Below are 20,359 nucleotides of genomic sequence, written 5' to 3'. Positions count from 1 at the left end.
ACTTAAATTCTTAGGTCTATAAATATTTAGAAAAGAGTGAATTTTTTTTTCCACATCGTAAACAAATATTTTACAACACTGAGTATGACAGTATAAGTTATTAAAAAGGGTGGTAAAACCTTGTTGTCAAGTTATTGACTATATGGAATCAAGTTCTAAAAAATAATATCTAAACACCGATTAGAACTTGCGAAAAAGTTTCAGACATTCAAGTTAATATATATATATATATATATATATATATATATATATATATATGAATCACATTTATAATGATAAAAAAAAGGAGAGAAATATAATATTTGATAAAAATATTATTGTATAAGTTCAAATAGAGTTGTTATTAATATGATAAAAAATAATTTGGTGAATATGTAATTTTGATGAAAGTGGAGAGTGTCACCAACTCTCCAACCCCAAAACCCATCCTACCAAACAAACTCCCTCTACCTACCATCCTTCACTCTTCTGCTTTCAAAAGCTTTCTCTTTTTCAACAACCACTGCCACTTTCCCGTTTAACCCTCTCCATCTCCATTCTCTTCTCTTCTGTTCTTTTCTGTTGGCCTATGGCGAAGACTGTACATAACGGTGCCAACTGCGGAATCCCTTTACGGAACCAATCCCTGTCCTTATCTCGTCACGTTTCTAGATCCCTCTCTTTCCTTCCCAAGTGAGTCCTCTCTTCTTCCCTCCAATTTCATTTCGCACTAATTTTTCCTTCTCACCGTTTTCCGATCTCACCTTCGCAGAACACGTCCCGGAAAACAATCAAACACCTTCGCCGTCAAGGCTTCGCAAGCTGACTTCCCCGTTGACCCTTCCATCAGTCCACGTGTCAATGCCGTCAAGCCTTCCAAAACCGTCGCCATCAGCGACCTCGCCACCTCCCTCGTCCAAGCCGGCGTTCCCATCATTCGACTCGCCGCCGGCGAGCCTGATTTCGATACGCCCGCTCCCATCGCCGAGGTTTCATCTCTGCATTTCCCTTTTCGTTCGCAACCATCCGTTCTTCCTTTGATAGTGTAATTGTGTGCGTAGGCTGGGATTAATGCAATTCGCGAAGGTTACACGAGGTACACGCCCAATGCCGGAACCATGGAACTGCGTCAAGCGATTTGTCGGAAGCTAAAAGGTTGGTTTTTATTTGAATTTGATTTTTTTCTTATGATTCATTTGGATTATTGTAAGAAATAGGTGTTTTGAGTTTTGAGTTTTGAATCGGTGTTGCAGAGGAGAATGGGATTACTTATACTCCTGATCAGGTTGTGGTTAGTAACGGAGCCAAACAGAGTCTTGCTCAGGCGGTGCTGGCAGTTTGCTCCCCTGGAGATGAGGTAAGTAAAGGGGTTTGGTTTATGCTCAGTAAGCATTAGAGAACCTAACTACTTATGCCGCCTAGTCATTTGTTTATGTCTGAAAATGGATGGTTGATTTGAACTTTGTTGTTAGAATGATTCCTTTTTGTCTATTCAGCTCGTTGCAGAAGCTTGAAATTTCTATGTATAACATTGGTGGTGCCACACTTTTACTGGCTTTGGACTTAAATATAAGCAAAATTAACTAATTTCATATTGATTAAGAATGATAGTTAAGTTAATTTAAGGTTTTTCATTCCATAGGTATGTTTTCCAGATTATCCGTATTCATATATATTGGATATGAGGCCTAGGTTTAAAAGATAAGGATAGTTTTTAAATAATAGCATTAAATAGAGCTAAAGTAGTTGAATTTTTGTTATATTTAAGTCCACTGAACATGACCCATTTTTTTGCTTATATTCGAGTATAAAGGGGGTACTATAACTGCAATTTGTCTCCAGTCTGAAATTATTGACTTGCATTTGCTTATCCAATAGATCCTACGGCCTTTCAGCTTCTGCACCTTTTTCCTCTGTGTTTGTTTTATTGTCTCTGGCTGTGTAGTCTGTTATATACAAGACTGAGGGAATCAATCCCATAAATTTAGGGATTAAAATCAAGAGTTAGGATCAATCTACTCATACAACTAACAGAAAGAGATCAGAATTTCCCTGTTTTACATAAATGGGCAATGCTTCCCTAATCAAGTAATATGTTTGCTCTTGGATCAAACAAATAAAAAAGGCACTACACTATGTACAACGTATTTCATATGCATATTTATGTCTGATTTGTTTTTAGACAGCTTATCACATACTTCATATGTAATTTTTCCTTTTGCTCACTTTGGTGGCTTTCATCTGTGTTGTAAATATTTCAGGTCATTATTCCAGCTCCATTCTGGGTTAGTTACCCTGAAATGGCAAGGTTGGCTGATGCAACACCAGTGATTCTTCCAACATCAATATCTGATAATTTCCTCTTAGATCCCAAACTTCTTGAATCCAAAATAACTGAAAGATCGAGACTTCTTATTCTTTGCTCGCCATCTAACCCAACAGGATCTGTCTACCCTAAGGAATTACTTGAAAAGATAGCCCAGATTGTTGCGAAGCACCCAAGGCTTCTGGTATTGTCATCCACGAGAAGATCACTAGTGCTTTAATGTGCAACCTAGATGATATTTTCTTTCAAGATCTTAATGGTTGTTTTATGCAGGTCCTCTCGGATGAAATTTATGAACACATAATTTATGCCCCAACAACCCACACAAGCTTTGCATCTTTACCGGGAATGTGGGACAGAACTCTAACTGTAAATGGATTTTCTAAGGTTAGTATGTAATTTTTTGTTAGAGTTGAATGGTGTGTTAATCATTCATTCTTATTTTATATTCAAATGCTTATGGTCTATTTCACAGTGTGGTTGTAGTTAATGATATGCCATGGAGGCCTTTAAGCTTGATTATGATGTTTTTGAGCTGTTTTCGTATAGGCCTTTGCAATGACGGGTTGGCGGCTTGGATATATTGCTGGTCCAAAACATTTTGTTGCTGCATGTGGAAAGATCCAAAGTCAGGTATGCTTGATTATTTTTGGTCATTTTCATCAGCCTCATCCAATTCTATACTTCTACCTGTCTTGAATTTCCCTTTGCTACAGCCTACGATACATTAGGTTTAATGAGATTTAGCATTTGATTAAGATTTTAGAATTCATTTGGAATTTGTTAGACTATTGTTTCTATACCATATTATATGCGGCATGCACTGATGCATCATATTGAATTTAGTTCACTTCAGGGGCCAGTAGTATTGCCCAGAAAGCTGCAGTTGCTGCATTAGGACTAGGTTATGCTGGTGGAGAGGCAGTTTCTACCATGGTTAAAGCATTTAGAGAGCGAAGGGATTTCCTGGTAAAAAGTTTTAGAGAAATAGATGGTGTGAAGATATCCGAACCTCAGGTGCAAATTCTTCTATTTTATTTTTTTGTTAATAATCCACCTCTTTTTGTTTTGTATCACCCTTGTCTGCTTTTCTACTTAAACAAGATTCTTCTCTTTTTCACTCGCAGGGAGCATTTTATCTATTCATTGATTTCAGCTTCTATTATGGAAGAGAAGCTGAAGGATTCGGTAAAATTGAGGATTCTGAGTCCCTCTGTCGATACCTACTGGATGTGGGCCAGGTATTCTCATGATGTAACTGCTTTAAAGATTTAATGATATTTTATATGTAGGAAATTTTCAAATAATATTTTATTTTACTGTATAACCTGTAAAATAGTCGAGAAAGAAATAAAGAATAAGTGTTCTTAGCAAAAGGGCAGAAATTGTTGTTCTAATTATTACAAAAGTGCTGAGAGTGAAAAGTATAATAACTTTGTGTTTTGGCATTTTGGCTTACAGGTAGCCTTGGTTCCAGGGAGTGCATTTGGAGATGATACTTGCATCCGCATCTCTTATGCAGAATCCCTTACTACCCTACAGGCAGCTGTAGAAAGAATTAAGAAAGCACTCATCCCTCTAAGCTCTGCTGCACTTGTTTAATATCGATGTTTCGTGTAACTGCTGTATTTTATTTTTATTTTAATGCTGGCAATGTCTAATCTGTCTGAAAATAATCGGCTCTGGCTAGTTTTCCACTAATAAAATAAGCAACTGTCTTATTAATGGTTTAAAGTTATAACCACTAAATTTTTGGCCCTTTTATTTGTGTTACATAAAAGGAATCTCTCAATTTATCAATCGGATCAGAATTAAAAATGGGCTTCGTATCAGCACTGTCAATATATTATTGTAGAAATTAATGTAGAAATTTTAGTTGGTTTTTGAGATAAATAAATTGTTTGTAATTTCAGTTATCTATTTGATAATAGATGAAATATATAATAATAATAATAATAATAATAATAATAATAATAATAATAATGATATATAAGTTGTTTTATAATAATAATAAATTATAATCGATTATTGTGATAATCTATAAACAATAACCTTAAAAGCAGGGAAGAGGATCCAAATGAACAGTGCTGTTATAAACTAGTTTTTAGACTCTGGATAAATATATAATTTTATTAAGCATTGCTCATTTGGTTGGAAATTTTAAGCTACCACTTCTTTTCTTCATTGACGTTATACTGGAAGGTTAGCATATTAACAGCAGGCCTTTTCATTGAGTTTTTTGAGTAAAATCGTTAGTTAATTATTGCAGGGGAAAGGATAACTTGACATGCAAAATCAGTTCTTTTACAAATTTTTTAAAATATAATATATAGACACCCAATAAAAATAGTTAAAGAGACCCATTAAATTTTAGCATTGAATTGTCAAACCGTGTGAATGAATAATATAAGAATTATTCTCATTAATCGAAATTTGATAATTTAGAAAGAAATGAAGTTATGTTTCATATTTTTTCGTGGTTGAGTAAAAAATTTAGGTAAAATGAGTCTAAGAAAATAATTAAAGTAGTGAAAATACAATGTTTCAAAAATACTTACGGAAATGTTTATATATTAGCTAATAATAAAATATTTAAACCCATTTCTTAGTGATTATGAAACTGGACAACCTCCTAAAATGTATTATTTGTATTTCAGATTTATCTTGTTAAAATGAGAATTTGTTTTTTGATTTCATTTTTAGAACGCAAAAAATCTATTCCAAATTTCCTTTTCGAAATGTATTTTTTAGTTATGGAATTTCAGTTTTGGAATCAAGGACAGTCCTAGAATTTTAGAAAGTTATTGGGTGCAAGTTTAAAATGATTAGGTGTAGGAAGCAATTGTACAATGCAATAGAGCCTTGAGTTGGGCCTCGTATATTAAAGCCCAGGAATATTGGATGAAATAGAAACTGAATTTTGTTTAAGGGTACTGAGGGACCACACTTAGGATCCCAAGCATATAATATATTTGGAAAAGCAAAGGTGGTAATGAAGTCCAAGAAACGGCTTGACCTGCCCCAGAACCACAAGTTTTGTAATATGTAAGGTTAAGGTCTGATTAGAAGTTTCCTGTTGGAAAGGCAATGCAACACATTCAAAAATAGAAGGAAGGTTAGAAGAAAGGGCAATCTTAACTCTACCTCTTCAATATTCTCATCAACACCAAAGTTAAACATTCTCAAGAAGCTAAGGAGCTCCTTCCTCTTCCTGCAATCTTGCATAGTGACTTCAACCTGGAGACAATCAACCTTCACACACAACAATTGGGTTTCCTTTACATGCACTTTTCTGTCCCAAAATACCACCTTTCAAACCTTAGCTTCATCTATATATAGTAAAACACATGAAAGAATCTATAGGAAAGGGAAAAATAACACAAAAGCCTTCTCATCATGGATTTCTCTTATTCATGCAACGAGCACGCCCCCGAGATTGTTTTCTTTGATTTGGAAACTACAGTGCCCAAAAGAGGTGGAGAACGTTTCTGGGTGCTGGAGTTTGGTGCTATTGTAGTTACTCCTCACAAACTCAACGAGGTTGAGAGCTACACCACCCTCATAAAACCCAAAGATCTGTCTGTGGTCTCAGTGAAATCTAGCAGAAGTGATGGAATAACTCGTAAAGCTGTTGAAAATGCACCATCTTTCGAGGATGTTGCAGACAGAATATTCAGTATCTTAAATGGAAGGGTGTGGGCCGGGCATAACATCCAGAGATTTGACTGTGTCCGAATCAAAGAGGCCTTTGATGGTATCAATAGGCCAGCACCTTTACCTGTTGGAATCATTGATTCTTTGGGGGTCCTAACTGAGAAGTTTGGAAGAAGAGCCGGTAATATGAAGGTATATATAGCAGCTAGTGATTAATTCTTCACACAACAAACACAATCCTCGTAATTATTTCAAGTTCTTATTCACTATTATTTATGAGCAGATGGCATCACTAGCTTCTTATTTTGGTCTGGGCCAACAAAAGCACAGGTACACATTTTTAACTCTAGTACTGATAATGGTTATTTGTACCAACTTCAGCATCATATACAAGACTTCAATTTTAATACATTAACTAATTAGATGAATCACTATCAAAGCTAACAATTTTTGTATGCAGGAGCCTAGATGATGTTCGCATGAACTTGGAGGTGGTTAAGCACTGTGCAACGGTGTTGTTTCTGGTGTGCAATTAATCTCCATTTTCAATTCTACTTGGTTACCTTTGAAAGCAAATATTCGAGCTATTAGCATGATTCTCACACGTTTGTTATGGCTTATGGGTGATGCTAGGAATCTAGTCTACCAAACATATTTGAAAGCAAATGGTATGAATCTCCCAGCATTATGACGCGAAGCAGAAGCAATGGGAAATCACCCTGCAAGGAAGAGACTAGTAGAAAGTCTCCCCCTACTACATTAGGGTATCAGAGGACTGTCCCCTATGCTAGGGGAAGTTTGGGAAAGGTTTTATTTTATACATTCTTGGCATAGTGCTTATTTGATTTTCAAGTGCATGTTTTTAGTATATATATAACCTCAGATATTTGTACCCTTTAACAATGACAGTGGAATTTCTTTAAACGTAGGTGACCGAAAGAGTGAAGGGCTTGTTGTATAAAGCACAAGGGCAACCACCACTTCAACAACTTCTCAAGCATTCTCATTCATTACTAAGGTGAAGAAAGTGGCATCATGGAAGACAAAAAGGCCTCACGTTTTGGTTTAGTTGAGTTGGCATATATTGAAAGGAAGCTGTGCATGAACAAGATGCCAGAGTGTTTTTCAGGATTCTGAACAAACCAAGTGGCATCACTAATTCATTTGTGTAGAGTTCAATTAATTGTTTGATTTGTGTATAATTCAGTTATTCTGATTCATATGTAAAGCATATTTCTTAATTCAAAGATGATAATTAACAACACAATATCTGTAAATGAAATCAAAATGAATATTGACATCAATATTTTCCAACAATGAGTTTCGGATTCAAGCTTAACCGGTCCATTGAATCGCAAGTACACGTTGATTAAAAGTTTGTTATTGGGAGGAAAGTAAACCATAGTCATATGTTCGATTGTCTCCAAATTTTTGTAAAATACATAATGGAGAGTTGGATTTTTTTTATTTTTTTTGAATTTGAGAAGTAATGACATTATCAAGCTTTTGACTAAAAGTAAAAACAAATAAAAATTATACTTATGATTCAAACAAAACTATTATAAAAAATGAAACAATGAATAAGACTATCTTACAAAAATTCTGTTTCATTGTTCCTAAGTTTGTGTCATGATAAACATTTATCCATTTGATGACTTAGTTCCATCAGAATTCTTTGTGGTCTTTTGATCCATTGTTATAAAAGAAAAGTACCTCAAAACTTGCACTTAAATTTGAATGGAATTTTATAAGATCTATGCTCTATATAACATGAAAGACAAAGTGTTAATAGTCACAAGTTATGCACTTTGGTTATCCGCGAGTCCACTTTTTAAATAGATACAAGTTGCAGTGCACACATTAGCATTATCACAGGTTAAAGCATCACCTATTAAGACCTGCAATGAAAAGAGTGAAATTAGAATAAGAAATAATAATCAAACCAATTGTTTACAGTGGAGAATTAGCTTGTAGAATGCAGCAGAGTGGCGAAAGATTAAAGACGAAGTGACAGAAGATTGACAGCAGAGTCGTAGCTGAATGATGCAGAATCAGAATGTAATGCGGTTGTCCCACTGTGGAGCTAATTCATGTGTTTGTCATCTCCATAAAGTACAACCCAATCATAATAAAAAAATAATAAAAGATTATAGAAAAAACTAAGTTAATGAATAGTTGAAATCGCGAGCAGTTGTTGATGTGTGCTTGTGTCGCAGTAGCTGATGTGCTTATGTTGCAGTGATTGATGGGGGATGTGTCGTCGAAGCAAATTTTTAGAAATTTGTCACAAATCCACATAAATTTACTTTTAAAGCTTAGTAAAAAAATGTCGCGTAGGACGAAATATTTAGTTTTAAAATTTAATAAAAAATATTGTAAATATGTGTAGTGCATACGTTTTCGTAATTTATTTTTAAAAAATAATAAAATAAATTTATAAATATTTTGCAGATATAAATATTGAGGAGGCTTTATAAATTTAAATAGTGTTTTCAAGTTTATTTATGAAATCTAATAGGAAGCTTTTAAATTGTGTCTTTTCAATTTATATAAAATGTTTATATTTTTTTTTATATTTTTTTTTCATAAACGTATATTTTTTTTGCAGTGCACTTCTTTTCTTTTCTTTTGGACTTTTTTTAAGTAAACAATATGATCACACTCGTTGAATTTTCTAGAAGTATTTTAAGTTGATATTGTTACTAATGCTTTGTTTGAATAAGTGTATTTAATGTTGGTATGCATTTGAGGATCGAAAACCTTATGGTATTGTTCATGCTTAGTTTGATGGATTGACACTAGTTTTGGAGGGGGGAAAATGAGAGGAGAGTGAAAGATGGACTCTCCTAAATCCTGAAAAAATTTATAAAAACTTTGTTATGAATAGATCAATTACTAATATGTCTCTAAATCTTCACTAACATGAGAATGATTAGACCATTCATTCATAATTAATATTTCTTTCATAATCGATTATGGACCTCTTCATAATCAATTATCATAATTGGTTATGGTTACCAAGAATAAAAATAGAGCATATGTTACCATTGTACGTGATATAAGAAATGTATATTTTAAGTTTACAATTGAAAATGTATTCACTCCATTGAAACAATACGTTTAATATTTGTTACTGAATGTTGTATTTGTGTTGCATGGTGCATGGATTTGAAGCACTCCAGACAATGTTGGTATGAAACTAAGGGGTATAATTGTTTACATTTGACTTCATGATACCCCATAATATAACTGGTTATGTGTTTTCTTATAATTGATTAGCATGTGGATCTTAATGAATTGTGCTTGAAGATAATCGATTCGATCAAGAGTTCTATTTTGTATCAAATCATATTGTAATTACAATAATCAATGGTCACAGTGTTCTTAATTTGATGAGAATTAACAAATTTCAGACAATAATAATAAAATAAATATAAATACTTTTAATTATAAACATTATTTTTTATTTCAATTTAAATCTTTCAAAATTTTATGTCCGAAATATTTTCAACAATCAATTAATAATTATCTTTATTTTATTTAAAATCCTTCCAAATTTCAAGACAATGGTATATTGGTAAATTAAAAAATAACAATTAATTTTTTACCTTTCAATCACATCAATTATATCATTTACAATCTTTTCACTTAAATGTGTTGACTCTCCATTTTCCTACATCTAAACAATAAACACAATAGTTCCCTTTTTTTTTTCCTTTCTACTTCTATCCTCATTGGATAAATAATTCTTAACTGGATAAAGAGTGATAGAGAATATATATATATATATATATATATATATATATATATATATATATATATATATTCCAACGTCAATGTTGGTTAGGTTGTTGGATTATATGAAATTTAATGAAGAAGCGTGGTTTGAGCAGGGAACCATTTTCATTTAAAAATATAGAAACTATAAATTTAGGTCATTTTATGGATAATCAATAATAATAGAGCATTTTTTATTTTCACCTTGGAGAGATTGTTATAGTCTGAATAGGTTAAAATTATACTTGTGAGCTTCTCAACTGTATTGGGCCATAAAAATATAACGTTAGTACCCAATATCCTCCTTAATAGAGGAATGTTTCTTCGTCCACTTCCATATATTCTTCTATCACCTCCATAAATTTTCATATATCCAAAGATACCTTTTTATAATATTTCAGATTATGTAACCTAAAAGTTTTTTTTCAAATTTGTAATTAGTTTTCGAATTACATAATTTAAAAGTTTTTTTTCATATGCATGATTAGTTTCTAGATTATGTAATTCAAAAGTCTTTTTTAGTTTTTGAATTACATAATCCAAAAACTACTCTATGAGGATGGCACGAAAAAGATAAAAAAATATTTTTCATGTTGTGTATAGGGATGGTAGAAAAACACATGGAGGTCCAAGAAGAAACATTCTTAATATAGTAGATTATCCCGGATAATGGGCAAGTTGGATTTTCTTTACTTAGGCAGAAAATAATTGGTTTGAATTTCTTCAAACACACGTTAAATGATAATTTTATCTTTTTTATTGATATTTTTATTCCTTTTTTTATTCTAAAATTTAAAATTCTAAAATTCAGAATACAACTTTGTATTATGAATTATAGATTTAAAAATTATTTTTTGGATTCAAAAATACATTTTGAACTTTAGAATTTGAAATTAAAAATTGCATTTCAAATTTTAGAGTTTGAAATTTATTTTTTAGTGTATTTTGAATTTTAGGGTTCACAATATACTTTTTGAATTCAGAAAATACCTTTTAAATTGTAAAATTTGAGATACAATTTTTAATTTCAAATTTTAAAGTTGATAATGAATTTTTTGAATTTAAAAATACTTTCTAAACTCTATGTAAGAGGATAAACCCATCATGTAACATATTTGAGTGCTCCGTATGTTTTCTTGCTCAATATTATGTTTGAATTGGGATGACAATGTAAATAAAAGGAAAAAATAATTTAAAGTGAGATTATTTAAATAGAAAACATGTGAATAAATTTGAATAGAAAATATCATAAAAAATTGTAACAGATTAAATTGGAATAATTGAAAAAAATATAAAAATTATGTTATATTAAAAATTGCCAATGTGTCTTTGGGTAATTTTTTTTCCGTTCACCTATGACTTAAAATACACACATTTATTGAAAAAATAAATTAATAAATATACTTTAATTTATTTACTTTCCTCTCATCTCCACATACATCAAAATTCCCAGCCACTCAACCGAGCAACATTAAAAACCCAATCCAAAGCGTACATGTAATTTATTATTATTTGTCATCTGAAGTACTATATTCTTTAAATAACGCGAGTAATAAAAAAAAATTATTATGTTAAAATGATTGTTCGTCAAAAGAATTAAAATATTATAAATCTATTCAACTATTTAATTAATATATCGATAAATAAATTATAGCTGAAAAATGGAAACTTTTCTTAAAAAACTGTGCTAAAAACATACAAACACAAAACTTTTTAAAATTTAATTACAGAAACGGTTTGTAAAGCAGGTCAAAATTCGGTTCTTGATAACTGAATACGAACCCTTTTTAAAATATTTAATAAATAAAAAATGAATAAAGATAATATTATTTTTATAATTATATTTTTTAATTAGTTTTCAAAAGTATTGTAATTTTTAGTTCAATGACCTAAATATATTTTTAAAATTTAAAATTTCAATATTCTTTTTAATTATAGATAACAATTAATCATGTATGATAGAAATTAATTTCATATTCAATTTTTTTTATAATTTTTTAACATTAAAATTAAATAGTAATTACTTTGACTCGTCATTTAGTATTAAATCTTAAAATATTGTTTTGTTTATCTCCTTGCCCTCTTTAGTTTTTACTACAAATATTTTTTTTTAGAAAATATTTTCATGTTAGTTATTTTTATGTTCACACCTCCTCTGATAACAACAATCATTTGTCATCACATAAAAATAAATATTATTAAAAAAAAAATCATTTTCTTCTCTCTTCCTTTCTTATGTTTTTCACTTTTTCAATCCCTCGTAATTTATTTCAAATTTTTTATTTCTCTTTTAAGTTTTCATACCTTTAGATAACCATTCTCAATCATCCTAACTGATCTCTCTAATACTATTATTTTGCAACAGACATTATTAACTTGTTTCTTCTTTATTAACTCCTTAGATAGATAGGTATATTCCTCATTTTTTTTTCAATACTCCTTATTATTATCTTTTATATATTTTCACTTCTTTCTTGTTGGGTTTCCCTGACTATTTTATAAAAAAATATAGTTCTATCAAGAATTGATTGTTGTGGGATGCAAAGTACGCATGCCCCATCCCAATGTTGTTCCTACTTTTACTCCTCTAAATTAAATATTTTTTTAGTTTATAAATATAAAAAATATTATTTTTAGTCCATATGTATTAATAACATTAAATTTCTTGGTGAGGTAACTAGTTCCATACATGTGTAAATATATTCTAACTTCATAAAACTTGGATCAAGTGTAGTATGTCATTCAATAGGTTCCATTTATCTACCATTGCATGCATAAGTTTTAATTGACAAACTAATCTAAATTTGTCGTCAAATGCATAAATGATGTGTGTCGTATAACAATATTTTGGAAAGTCTCCACACTTTTCTATCATTATTAATATTAATATGATAAGATCATCATTATATCACAAATAATATTGGATAAATAAATGAGACCGATTAATCAAAGTAATTAGACAAATTTATATTTTCATTTTATAATGGTATCTTATATATTTCTTAATCATTATTACATATATGACGTGAAATAAATTATTTATAAAAAAAAAAATCCTCATGATTAAATTTGATTATGTGTATTTCAAATTTACATGTAAAGTAATGAAAGATGCATAATCATAAAAATTACACATTTCTATCTCACTTTAATAGATGAACAATAACAGTTAAGACTGTTGGGCAAGAAAAAACAATTTTACTAAAGTGTGAAAATCAAAACATTAAAATACGGAAACTCAACAAAATTTTGCACTCTAAACTTTATTTAAGAGTTGTGAAGTTGAATATATATATATATATATATATATATATATATACACATATATAAAAAATTTAATTAATTAATTAAAATTTATTCTTTTACTTTTTATTTTTATTTAAAATAGAATTATAATTTAAATATAAAAAATATAATTAAAGATTATAAAAAACTAATTCTTATAAAATAACATAATTAATCATATTATATATAATAAATTATAAACATTAATTATAATAATAAATATACTTTTTATTAATTACAAGTTATTAAGTTAATGTGAGGCTGCAGTTGTATTTATTTAGTTTGCAATTTGTGTTTCAAACCTCCATTTTTAAAATCCTATTTCTTTCCCTTTCCTTATCGAAGGAAAGCATAAAAGTTGATGTCAGGGTGATACGAGGTGAAAGAGATTTATGGTTGCTACTTTCTACGACATTATTATTTTAAATATGCAGCAAGATTCGGTAGCAGAGAAGCAGTTATTAGAGGGAATTAAAAAGTGAAAAGAAATTAATGATGCAGGCAATGAGCCCTGAACCCCTAATTAAATGCTGTACTTAAAAATCCCATAAATTCCTGGGCATTCACGTGACCACATCACTTCCTACCACTACTCTGTTTCGGAGATTTCATCAGAGGGATGCATTTCTCTTTCACTCCTCCTCCTCCCTTCACCACCCTCTTCTCCTCTTCCACCACCACCTTCGCCTCCTTCACCTCCTCCATCCCCAGCCTACTCCTCCTGCACATAACAACAACCAAACTAATTAATCAATTTATCAAAATTAAACAAAACCAAACCAAACTCAAAATCAAACCAAACCAAACCTTTCTTCGTTGTAGGAATTGGACTTCTTCAGCACAGGCTCCCCCTGGAACGCCACCCTGTTCGCTTTCATTGACTCTACCAAGCTCCCACTGAAGTACTCCTTCTCTTCTGCCTGCAAATTCCCCAACATCCTCGGATTCTCCGACACGCAATTCACCATCTCGCTATCACCCTCTTCCCAAAACAAACTCTTCTTCTCCCTCTCCCTCTCTTTGGTCCCCACATCGCTCAGCCGAGGCCCCTGCTTCCCCTTCAACTCCGTCCCCGCGCTCCCACACGCTATCAGTTGCAGCAGAACGGAGTAACGGCTCGACACCGACCCATCCCCCTCCACCCTCCGCTTCACCTTCTCACTCCGCGCGTCACCCTCACCGCCTGCCAAATTCTTATCATTATTATCGCTCGCCGTTGTCGCACCAGCTACCTTCGTCGCGTTGCCGTTGTTATTCTCCTCTTCATAAACCAGTTCTTCCGTGGACACGCCTCTGGAGCAACGCGAGTGTGGGGTAGTGGTGGAACTCGTGTAGCTTGTTTTCTCCCCCTCCTCGTAATCCTCGTACTCCTCACGCTCCTTCTGCGGCGGCTTGTTGCACACACCCAACGCCTTGCTCCTTGAATCGTAATTGTAGTTGTAATTCCCCTCTCCCTGCTGATGGATTCCCTGTTTGTTGCTCACATTAAACCTCTCTGAACCGTGAATCAATCCAAAATCAAAAGTGTTATAATTAATTAATCTTCAACCCAAACAACGAAAGTAAAAAAAATGAAAAATAAAAAAAGAGAGTATTAACTACCAGAGCATCCTTCCACCAGTTCAGATCCTTTGAGCACGTATTCGCCTCCTTCTGCGGGATGTATTACATCCTTCAGACCCAAGTCGTACCACACATAACCGCTCTTGTAGTTTCTGAGTTTGCCAAATTAAAAAACAACCTTGTTAAATTGGAACGTGTGTTTGTAGAACATGAATGAAATCGATTTAATACACAGGGCTAACTACCTTTTACTAGACCATGAATATTGCAGAGGCATGCCAGTCCCACGGAGAGCCATGAGCCGGTCGAAGACATCTTTAGAAAATGAAACCATATAAGAAAAAGAAAGGTGAAGGAGGAAGCTTTCCTTTTTTGTGTTGATATATGCTCGTACCTTTTAAACGGAGAGGTTGATTGGGCAAAAGGGTGAGCTCCATGAAATGAGGGTGCTCCAAAAGGCCGTTTCGGGAGAGATAGTACACTACTTGAACTTTTCTAGAGGGTTTCACTTTATGCTTCAACCTGCATATTTTGGCGCGGTCTGGGCTCGTCTCCCTGTTTCCTCTTTGTGAACGAACACTATTCACATCCATGCTCCAACCAAATAAACCTCTTTTCTTGCTTCTGATAACGGTGGCTAGCGGAGGAATGAGCAGGCCCCAGAATGGTATTTATGCTCGCACCACAACGAAACTCCACCAGAAAAGGACCAGGGAAAGAGAGTGAGTCGGAGTGCGTAATTAATGTTGCATTGCATGGATAAGAAACCCGTTTACAAAGTTCGTACCATTTTTTAATAATACCACAATTATAATGCCACCTCCAATTTCTTTTATTCACTCAAAATTTTGAATTACCATTTAAGAAAAAGTAGTTTGTAAATGAGAGAGAAAAATGATATTAGGATGGGAGTGGTAGGGTAGGGATGGGATTTATTTAATATTAGTTTAGATGTATATGAAAGCATGAGGGATGAGGCAGTGTATATAGTGCATAGAGCTTAAAAAAAGCGTGAAATCAGGATGGTACATGTGGTTGCAGGGAAAGATTCCCTTAAAAAAGGAGCGTTAAATGGAAAGAAAGAAAGACACAATGGGAGAAGGAGGAGTGGGTGAAAAGAAAGCAAAAGAGAAGAGAAGGGAAAAGGTGAAGGACAAGGTGATGGTCTCAATCAGCTTCCCATAATAAATGAATTTAATTTTGACTTTACCCTCTCTCTCTCTCTCTCTGTTCCTGATTTGAGACAACAGTCACCTTTGCCAGACATGGCTTAGTAAGGACAACTTTTTCCCATTTTCACTTCACATCGTTGACGCATTTTTACTTTTATCACTTTCCATTCCTCACCCTCCTCTAGGGAGGGGACAGGACAGGTAAGACAACAAAAATACCACAATTTCTAACAATTAAATATCTTCTCTCTTTTTTACTTTCTCATTAACCTAACAAAACATCCACATAACACAATTCTTATACAAATTATGAATTCTCTTATTCTATCACTTTCTTACACCATTGCTTTTTTAGGATAACCATTCACAGATATCTCATATATGTTTCATAATATATAAATCACTATAAATTTTATTTTATAAATAATTGTATAGTTTTAAATTGATACTAGTAAAATATCCCTAACAAGTCCCATTCTCTAAACTTTCTGCACTTCTTGTTAAAATGTGTATAAAAACATGATTTCGAAAACGAAACAAAAGAAAAACTGCTCGACTTGCCTGTGTACTTTCAACGCTTCCAGTCGTATAAACTCTTTGCACAGCTTTACATGCGATTTTTGGGAGAAAGCTTTTTGCTAGGGAATGATGGTCTCGACGCTTTTCCAATTTTTGGGTTCATGATTATTAAAAAGTAAGGAATCATGGAACTGATGAGTACGTGAAATGATTTTTAACTAATACAACTTTATACTATAATCATTAGACTTAATTATATTAGTATACCCATTTTATTATTATTATTATTAGGGGTCCAATGATCACAAATCATGTCCAAAAGAATTAAATTTAAACATATTAATTAAAACATGTATTCAGAATAATTAAATTATCGTAATATTAATTACATTCAAATATTTATTTAAATGTTAAAAAATATTTTAATAAATTTTCAATCGATATTCAAAACTCAAATATTAAAAAAAATCAGTTATTTAACTAATAAAATAAAGAAAATAATTTTTTGTTTGATTTTGGAAGAAAAATAAAAAAATTATTTTAAGAACACCATTGTCAGTCTATTAATAAAATCCACGATCCTTTAGACAAAGAGAATTTCATAATATAGTTTTCGCATACTCACTAATCAATTTTACTGTTTAAAGAAATCGTATTTTTTTCATCAATATTTGTGATTTAATAAAAAATTATATAAAAAGCTAACATCTCTATCAATAAATGGTTGTTTTTATCATGAATTCAATAATATAGCATGACAATAGAGAACATATCTTCTATGTGTCACATAAACAATAATATAATAAAGTTGATAAAGAAAAGGTTCACGCCGTAATTTTTAGAATTAATTTCTGAAACCTTTTAAAACAAAGAATAGATAAATATTTTTTTAAAGGCTGAAAATGACAATTTCGTGAAGTTAAGGAATTAAAGAAAGGTTTAAATCTATACTGTATAATGTGTTTAGTAATTAAGTACCACAAAACAATAATATTTCAAAACAATTCTGAACTAAGGTGAAAATTTTAAAGATACAGATATTGTAGGAAGTGTAAAAAATAAAAGGGTGTACGTAATTTGCTGAATTATCATTATTATAGTAATGATTATGATGATATTATTAAAATACTTTTTTATCTCTGTGACAACATTTGATAATATCTTTCTTAAATGAGACAGTCTTGCACATTTGGAGCATTACTTATATTGTTGCGAAGAATGTTTTAAAATGATCGATTAAAAGTAAATAACAACAATAGATTTGACTTGTCAACTTTTTGAACTCGTTGAGCTTCAAAGTTTTCATAGATGACCACTCATTGTGAAAAGTTTTCTACACTTCTGCAAATGTAATATGAATATCTTATCTTTTATTGTGTATGACTAGAATAGGGAATGCCTATTTTTTCTCTCTCTCTTTCTGCTCCATTATTGCATGATACATAGCTTCAATTTTTTCTACTTGTGTATTTCCTTCTCTAAAGAAATGTCTTATCCATTATTTTTCTTACGTGTCAACTATTTTCTTACGTTAATCTCTTTTGATAAGAGGAAGGTTCTTCAATGGTGTAAGTTATTTGACTTAGCTTGTTTCAATTCTTTGGTGTTCTTGGAGTTCATTGTCTCATGTTAATGCAACATAAAGTCAGAAGCTTGAGGAAACCATGCTTAAAAAAGTGTCTTTGTCAATTCAAATTAAGCAATAAATAACCATTTATTTAAACACTTCATGCAACAAAAATATTCTAATGGTTTATTTGTTTGAAACTTACACTTTGTTTAGTTGAGTTAAACTAAAAGGAGAGAAGATAAATAATTTAATATTATATTCCTTCCTTTTGTTTGGTTCACATGTAAATCAGTTGAAAGAAACATTTTGGTGGCACCCATCATAAATTTGGTTCCTTTCAAATTAGAAAAAAAAAGTAAACAACATCATTATAAAATGATGAGTAAAATGACACTCTCTTTCTATCTGAATTATTTTTTAAGGATGTTTATACCATTTAAGTATATATTTTACCCATTTCAAATATTTTTCTTTAATTTTCTTACCAACCAAATAATCCAAAATATTTCCATTTTTCTCTCCTTCTCTTTTCTTTGATCGTACTTTCCTTTTTAAATAAAGCAAATATATGGGATTTTAATGTCTTGTACCTGACATTTAGTTTCATTGTCAGTCTTTCCCTAAATTTTTATTCAAAATTTTCAAAAATTCAACATAAACAGTTATTAGAGATTTTCACAAATTCAAAACCAATAAATATATTTTCATTAATGGAATCATTTAAATTATTGTAAATTTCTTTTACTTAAAACTTACAAATGGAAACATATTTTGTTTTAAAAAAAAATCTTAAATTCTCTCAAACCCTAATTACATGTTTTCAGCAAATTCTTTTAAACGCTCACTAATTTATTAACTTGAAAATTTTGTAAATATTAAATATATTTAATTTTCAAAACTAAATATATAATTGACTAAAAAAGCTTGAAGACAACAAATAAATCTAATCCAAAGTAAACAAATTGTGCAATATTATATAAGATTGACATAATTCATATTTTATTATTATTTTAGGTTTTTCAATGATGATACTGATACGGATTATTTATTATTTGAAATGATAATTAATATCATTACTTTTTGAGTACATATAATATAGATATTTCTTTCTTAATATAGTTTATTTAATGATGATGTCACCATGAATCCAATATAGATATCAACTATTTTTTAATTTATAAAATGGTATTTAATTTAGTCAAATAACAACTAATTATTTTGATTTTTAAAGTGAAAAAAAAAATTGGAGTCTTTAATATCTTGATGATTTTTTAATTGAATAACTAATAAAAATAAGTTTAACTTGAGGTACTTCAAATTAGTGAAATGGGCATTTGTGTTCCATTGCAACATTGTTGAACATATTTATTACACGTTCTACAATTAGAAAAATGTTAAAAAAATCTTAAAACATGTTAGTTTAAAATGGAAATTCTTATTTGATTGTAAATGAAACGGACACAATGCAAAAACACAAATTGAATCGACCTACAACATTCACTACTAACATCTACAACACATTGGGATTACTTATTGCATAGATTCTTCTCGTTCCTCGAGACTAGTTGCAGCTTCGCAGTTGCAAACAGTTTAGCCAAAATACGGCGAAGCAGACGAAGCAACTGCCAAAATCATCCTTGCATCTCGTGACATTGATAAGGAAAAAGAACCAAAAACAACTATGTTTCGTATTTTTTTCAAATGGAAAACCCTAATAAAATGTGAATTAGACAGTAATTTATAAGGTAGTGTATGAGGTTATGTTTGAGTTGACCGATCTAAAAAGAAAAAAGGTGAAAAGGACAAGGAACTAATAGCATGATTGTTTTGTGTTACGTGCGTGGTACAGTGGAGAGGTTGGGATGGTCTGGTTGCATTAATAAATGGATGATGACGATGAAAAGTGAAACATAATGCAGAGAGTTTCAGAGAGGTTGGGTCAGGTAGAAAGAGATAGTTGATATGTATTGCATGTTGGATCTTGGAAGCTCCTATGGCTGTTCCTGTGACTCTGTTGGATTGCATTGGATCCATGCATGCATGATGTATACACAGCTTCCGCTACAGCACGTGAAACAGTTCTCGTCAGAAGAAAAAAACCCTTTTCTGCCTCTTTGCTTCGTCTACTCTGTAGATCTTGCCCCCACCACTTTCAAATTCTAACTACATTTCTACATCTATCACTATATATATTTCCTTCACTCAAATAACATATGCTTCTATCACCCACATTTTCTAAAACAAAATTCATCTTATTGCTGATATCAATTAGGATTGTCAAATTCAACTAACTCAACTAATGAGTCATTCATTTAAATATTTCAATTCAATGCAGGGTAAGTTTGTACTTCTATTCAATAATTCAATTTATATTTTAATTAAATAACTTAATTTAATATTTTATTATTATATAAGTAGTTAAGTGAATGGAAGGGAAAAAGTGAGGTGTCAAAGTAACTTTACTCAGTTTTTAATCCACTTTAACTCATAACTTAACGAGTGAATTGACTAAGT

General features: G+C 31.2%; 3 protein-coding genes across 3 annotated transcripts; 2 read left to right on the top strand and 1 right to left on the bottom strand.

The window, feature by feature from the left end:
* Positions 1–348: 348 nt before the first annotated feature.
* On the top strand, positions 349–4,054 carry LOC137812385 (bifunctional aspartate aminotransferase and glutamate/aspartate-prephenate aminotransferase). Its single transcript, XM_068614335.2, has 10 exons — positions 349–672; positions 752–968; positions 1,041–1,134; positions 1,233–1,336; positions 2,241–2,489; positions 2,579–2,692; positions 2,855–2,938; positions 3,152–3,322; positions 3,433–3,546; positions 3,767–4,054. Exons 1-10 carry the CDS (start codon positions 569–571, stop codon positions 3,905–3,907), a joined length of 1,392 nt encoding a protein of 463 aa, XP_068470436.2. The 5' UTR covers positions 349–568; the 3' UTR covers positions 3,908–4,054.
* Positions 4,055–5,654: 1,600 nt separating this feature from the next.
* Positions 5,655–7,273, top strand: LOC137809795 (Polynucleotidyl transferase, ribonuclease H-like superfamily protein). The gene is made up of 5 exons (XM_068610872.2): positions 5,655–6,151; positions 6,243–6,289; positions 6,420–6,483; positions 6,593–6,766; positions 6,889–7,273. Exons 1-5 carry the CDS (start codon positions 5,702–5,704, stop codon positions 6,979–6,981), a joined length of 828 nt encoding a protein of 275 aa, XP_068466973.1. The 5' UTR covers positions 5,655–5,701; the 3' UTR covers positions 6,982–7,273.
* Positions 7,274–13,492: 6,219 nt separating this feature from the next.
* LOC137809794 (UPSTREAM OF FLC protein (DUF966)) lies at positions 13,493–15,315 on the bottom strand. The gene is made up of 5 exons (XM_068610871.1): positions 14,979–15,315; positions 14,830–14,899; positions 14,624–14,736; positions 13,829–14,516; positions 13,493–13,742 (listed from the first exon to the last, which is right to left on the bottom strand). Exons 1-5 carry the CDS (start codon positions 15,175–15,177, stop codon positions 13,598–13,600), a joined length of 1,215 nt encoding a protein of 404 aa, XP_068466972.1. The 5' UTR covers positions 15,178–15,315; the 3' UTR covers positions 13,493–13,597.
* Positions 15,316–20,359: the final 5,044 nt, after the last annotated feature.

This window comes from Phaseolus vulgaris, chromosome 2 (genome assembly GCF_051622355.1).
Source record: "Phaseolus vulgaris cultivar YP4 chromosome 2, ASM5162235v1, whole genome shotgun sequence".
In the NCBI taxonomy this organism is placed as follows: Eukaryota; Viridiplantae; Streptophyta; class Magnoliopsida; order Fabales; family Fabaceae; genus Phaseolus; species Phaseolus vulgaris.
The sequence above is the reverse complement of the archived record's forward strand: the minus strand, read 5'-3'. Positions and strand labels throughout refer to the sequence as shown.

Coding starts and splice junctions, on each gene's coding strand:
- LOC137812385 (XM_068614335.2), top strand. CDS start 569: ATGGCGAAGACTGTACATAACGGTGCCAACTGCGGAATCCCTTTACGG. Junction 1,135..1,232: donor GATTTGTCGGAAGCTAAAAG/GTTGGTTTTTAT, acceptor TCGGTGTTGCAG/AGGAGAATGGGATTACTTAT. Junction 3,547..3,766: donor ACCTACTGGATGTGGGCCAG/GTATTCTCATGA, acceptor TTTGGCTTACAG/GTAGCCTTGGTTCCAGGGAG.
- LOC137809795 (XM_068610872.2), top strand. CDS start 5,702: ATGGATTTCTCTTATTCATGCAACGAGCACGCCCCCGAGATTGTTTTC. Junction 6,484..6,592: donor GTGCAACGGTGTTGTTTCTG/GTGTGCAATTAA, acceptor GGGTGATGCTAG/GAATCTAGTCTACCAAACAT. Junction 6,767..6,888: donor CTAGGGGAAGTTTGGGAAAG/GTTTTATTTTAT, acceptor CTTTAAACGTAG/GTGACCGAAAGAGTGAAGGG.
- LOC137809794 (XM_068610871.1), bottom strand. CDS start 15,177: ATGGATGTGAATAGTGTTCGTTCACAAAGAGGAAACAGGGAGACGAGC. Junction 14,737..14,829: donor TATTCATGGTCTAGTAAAAG/GTAGTTAGCCCT, acceptor TGGCAAACTCAG/AAACTACAAGAGCGGTTATG. Junction 14,517..14,623: donor ACTGGTGGAAGGATGCTCTG/GTAGTTAATACT, acceptor TTCACGGTTCAG/AGAGGTTTAATGTGAGCAAC.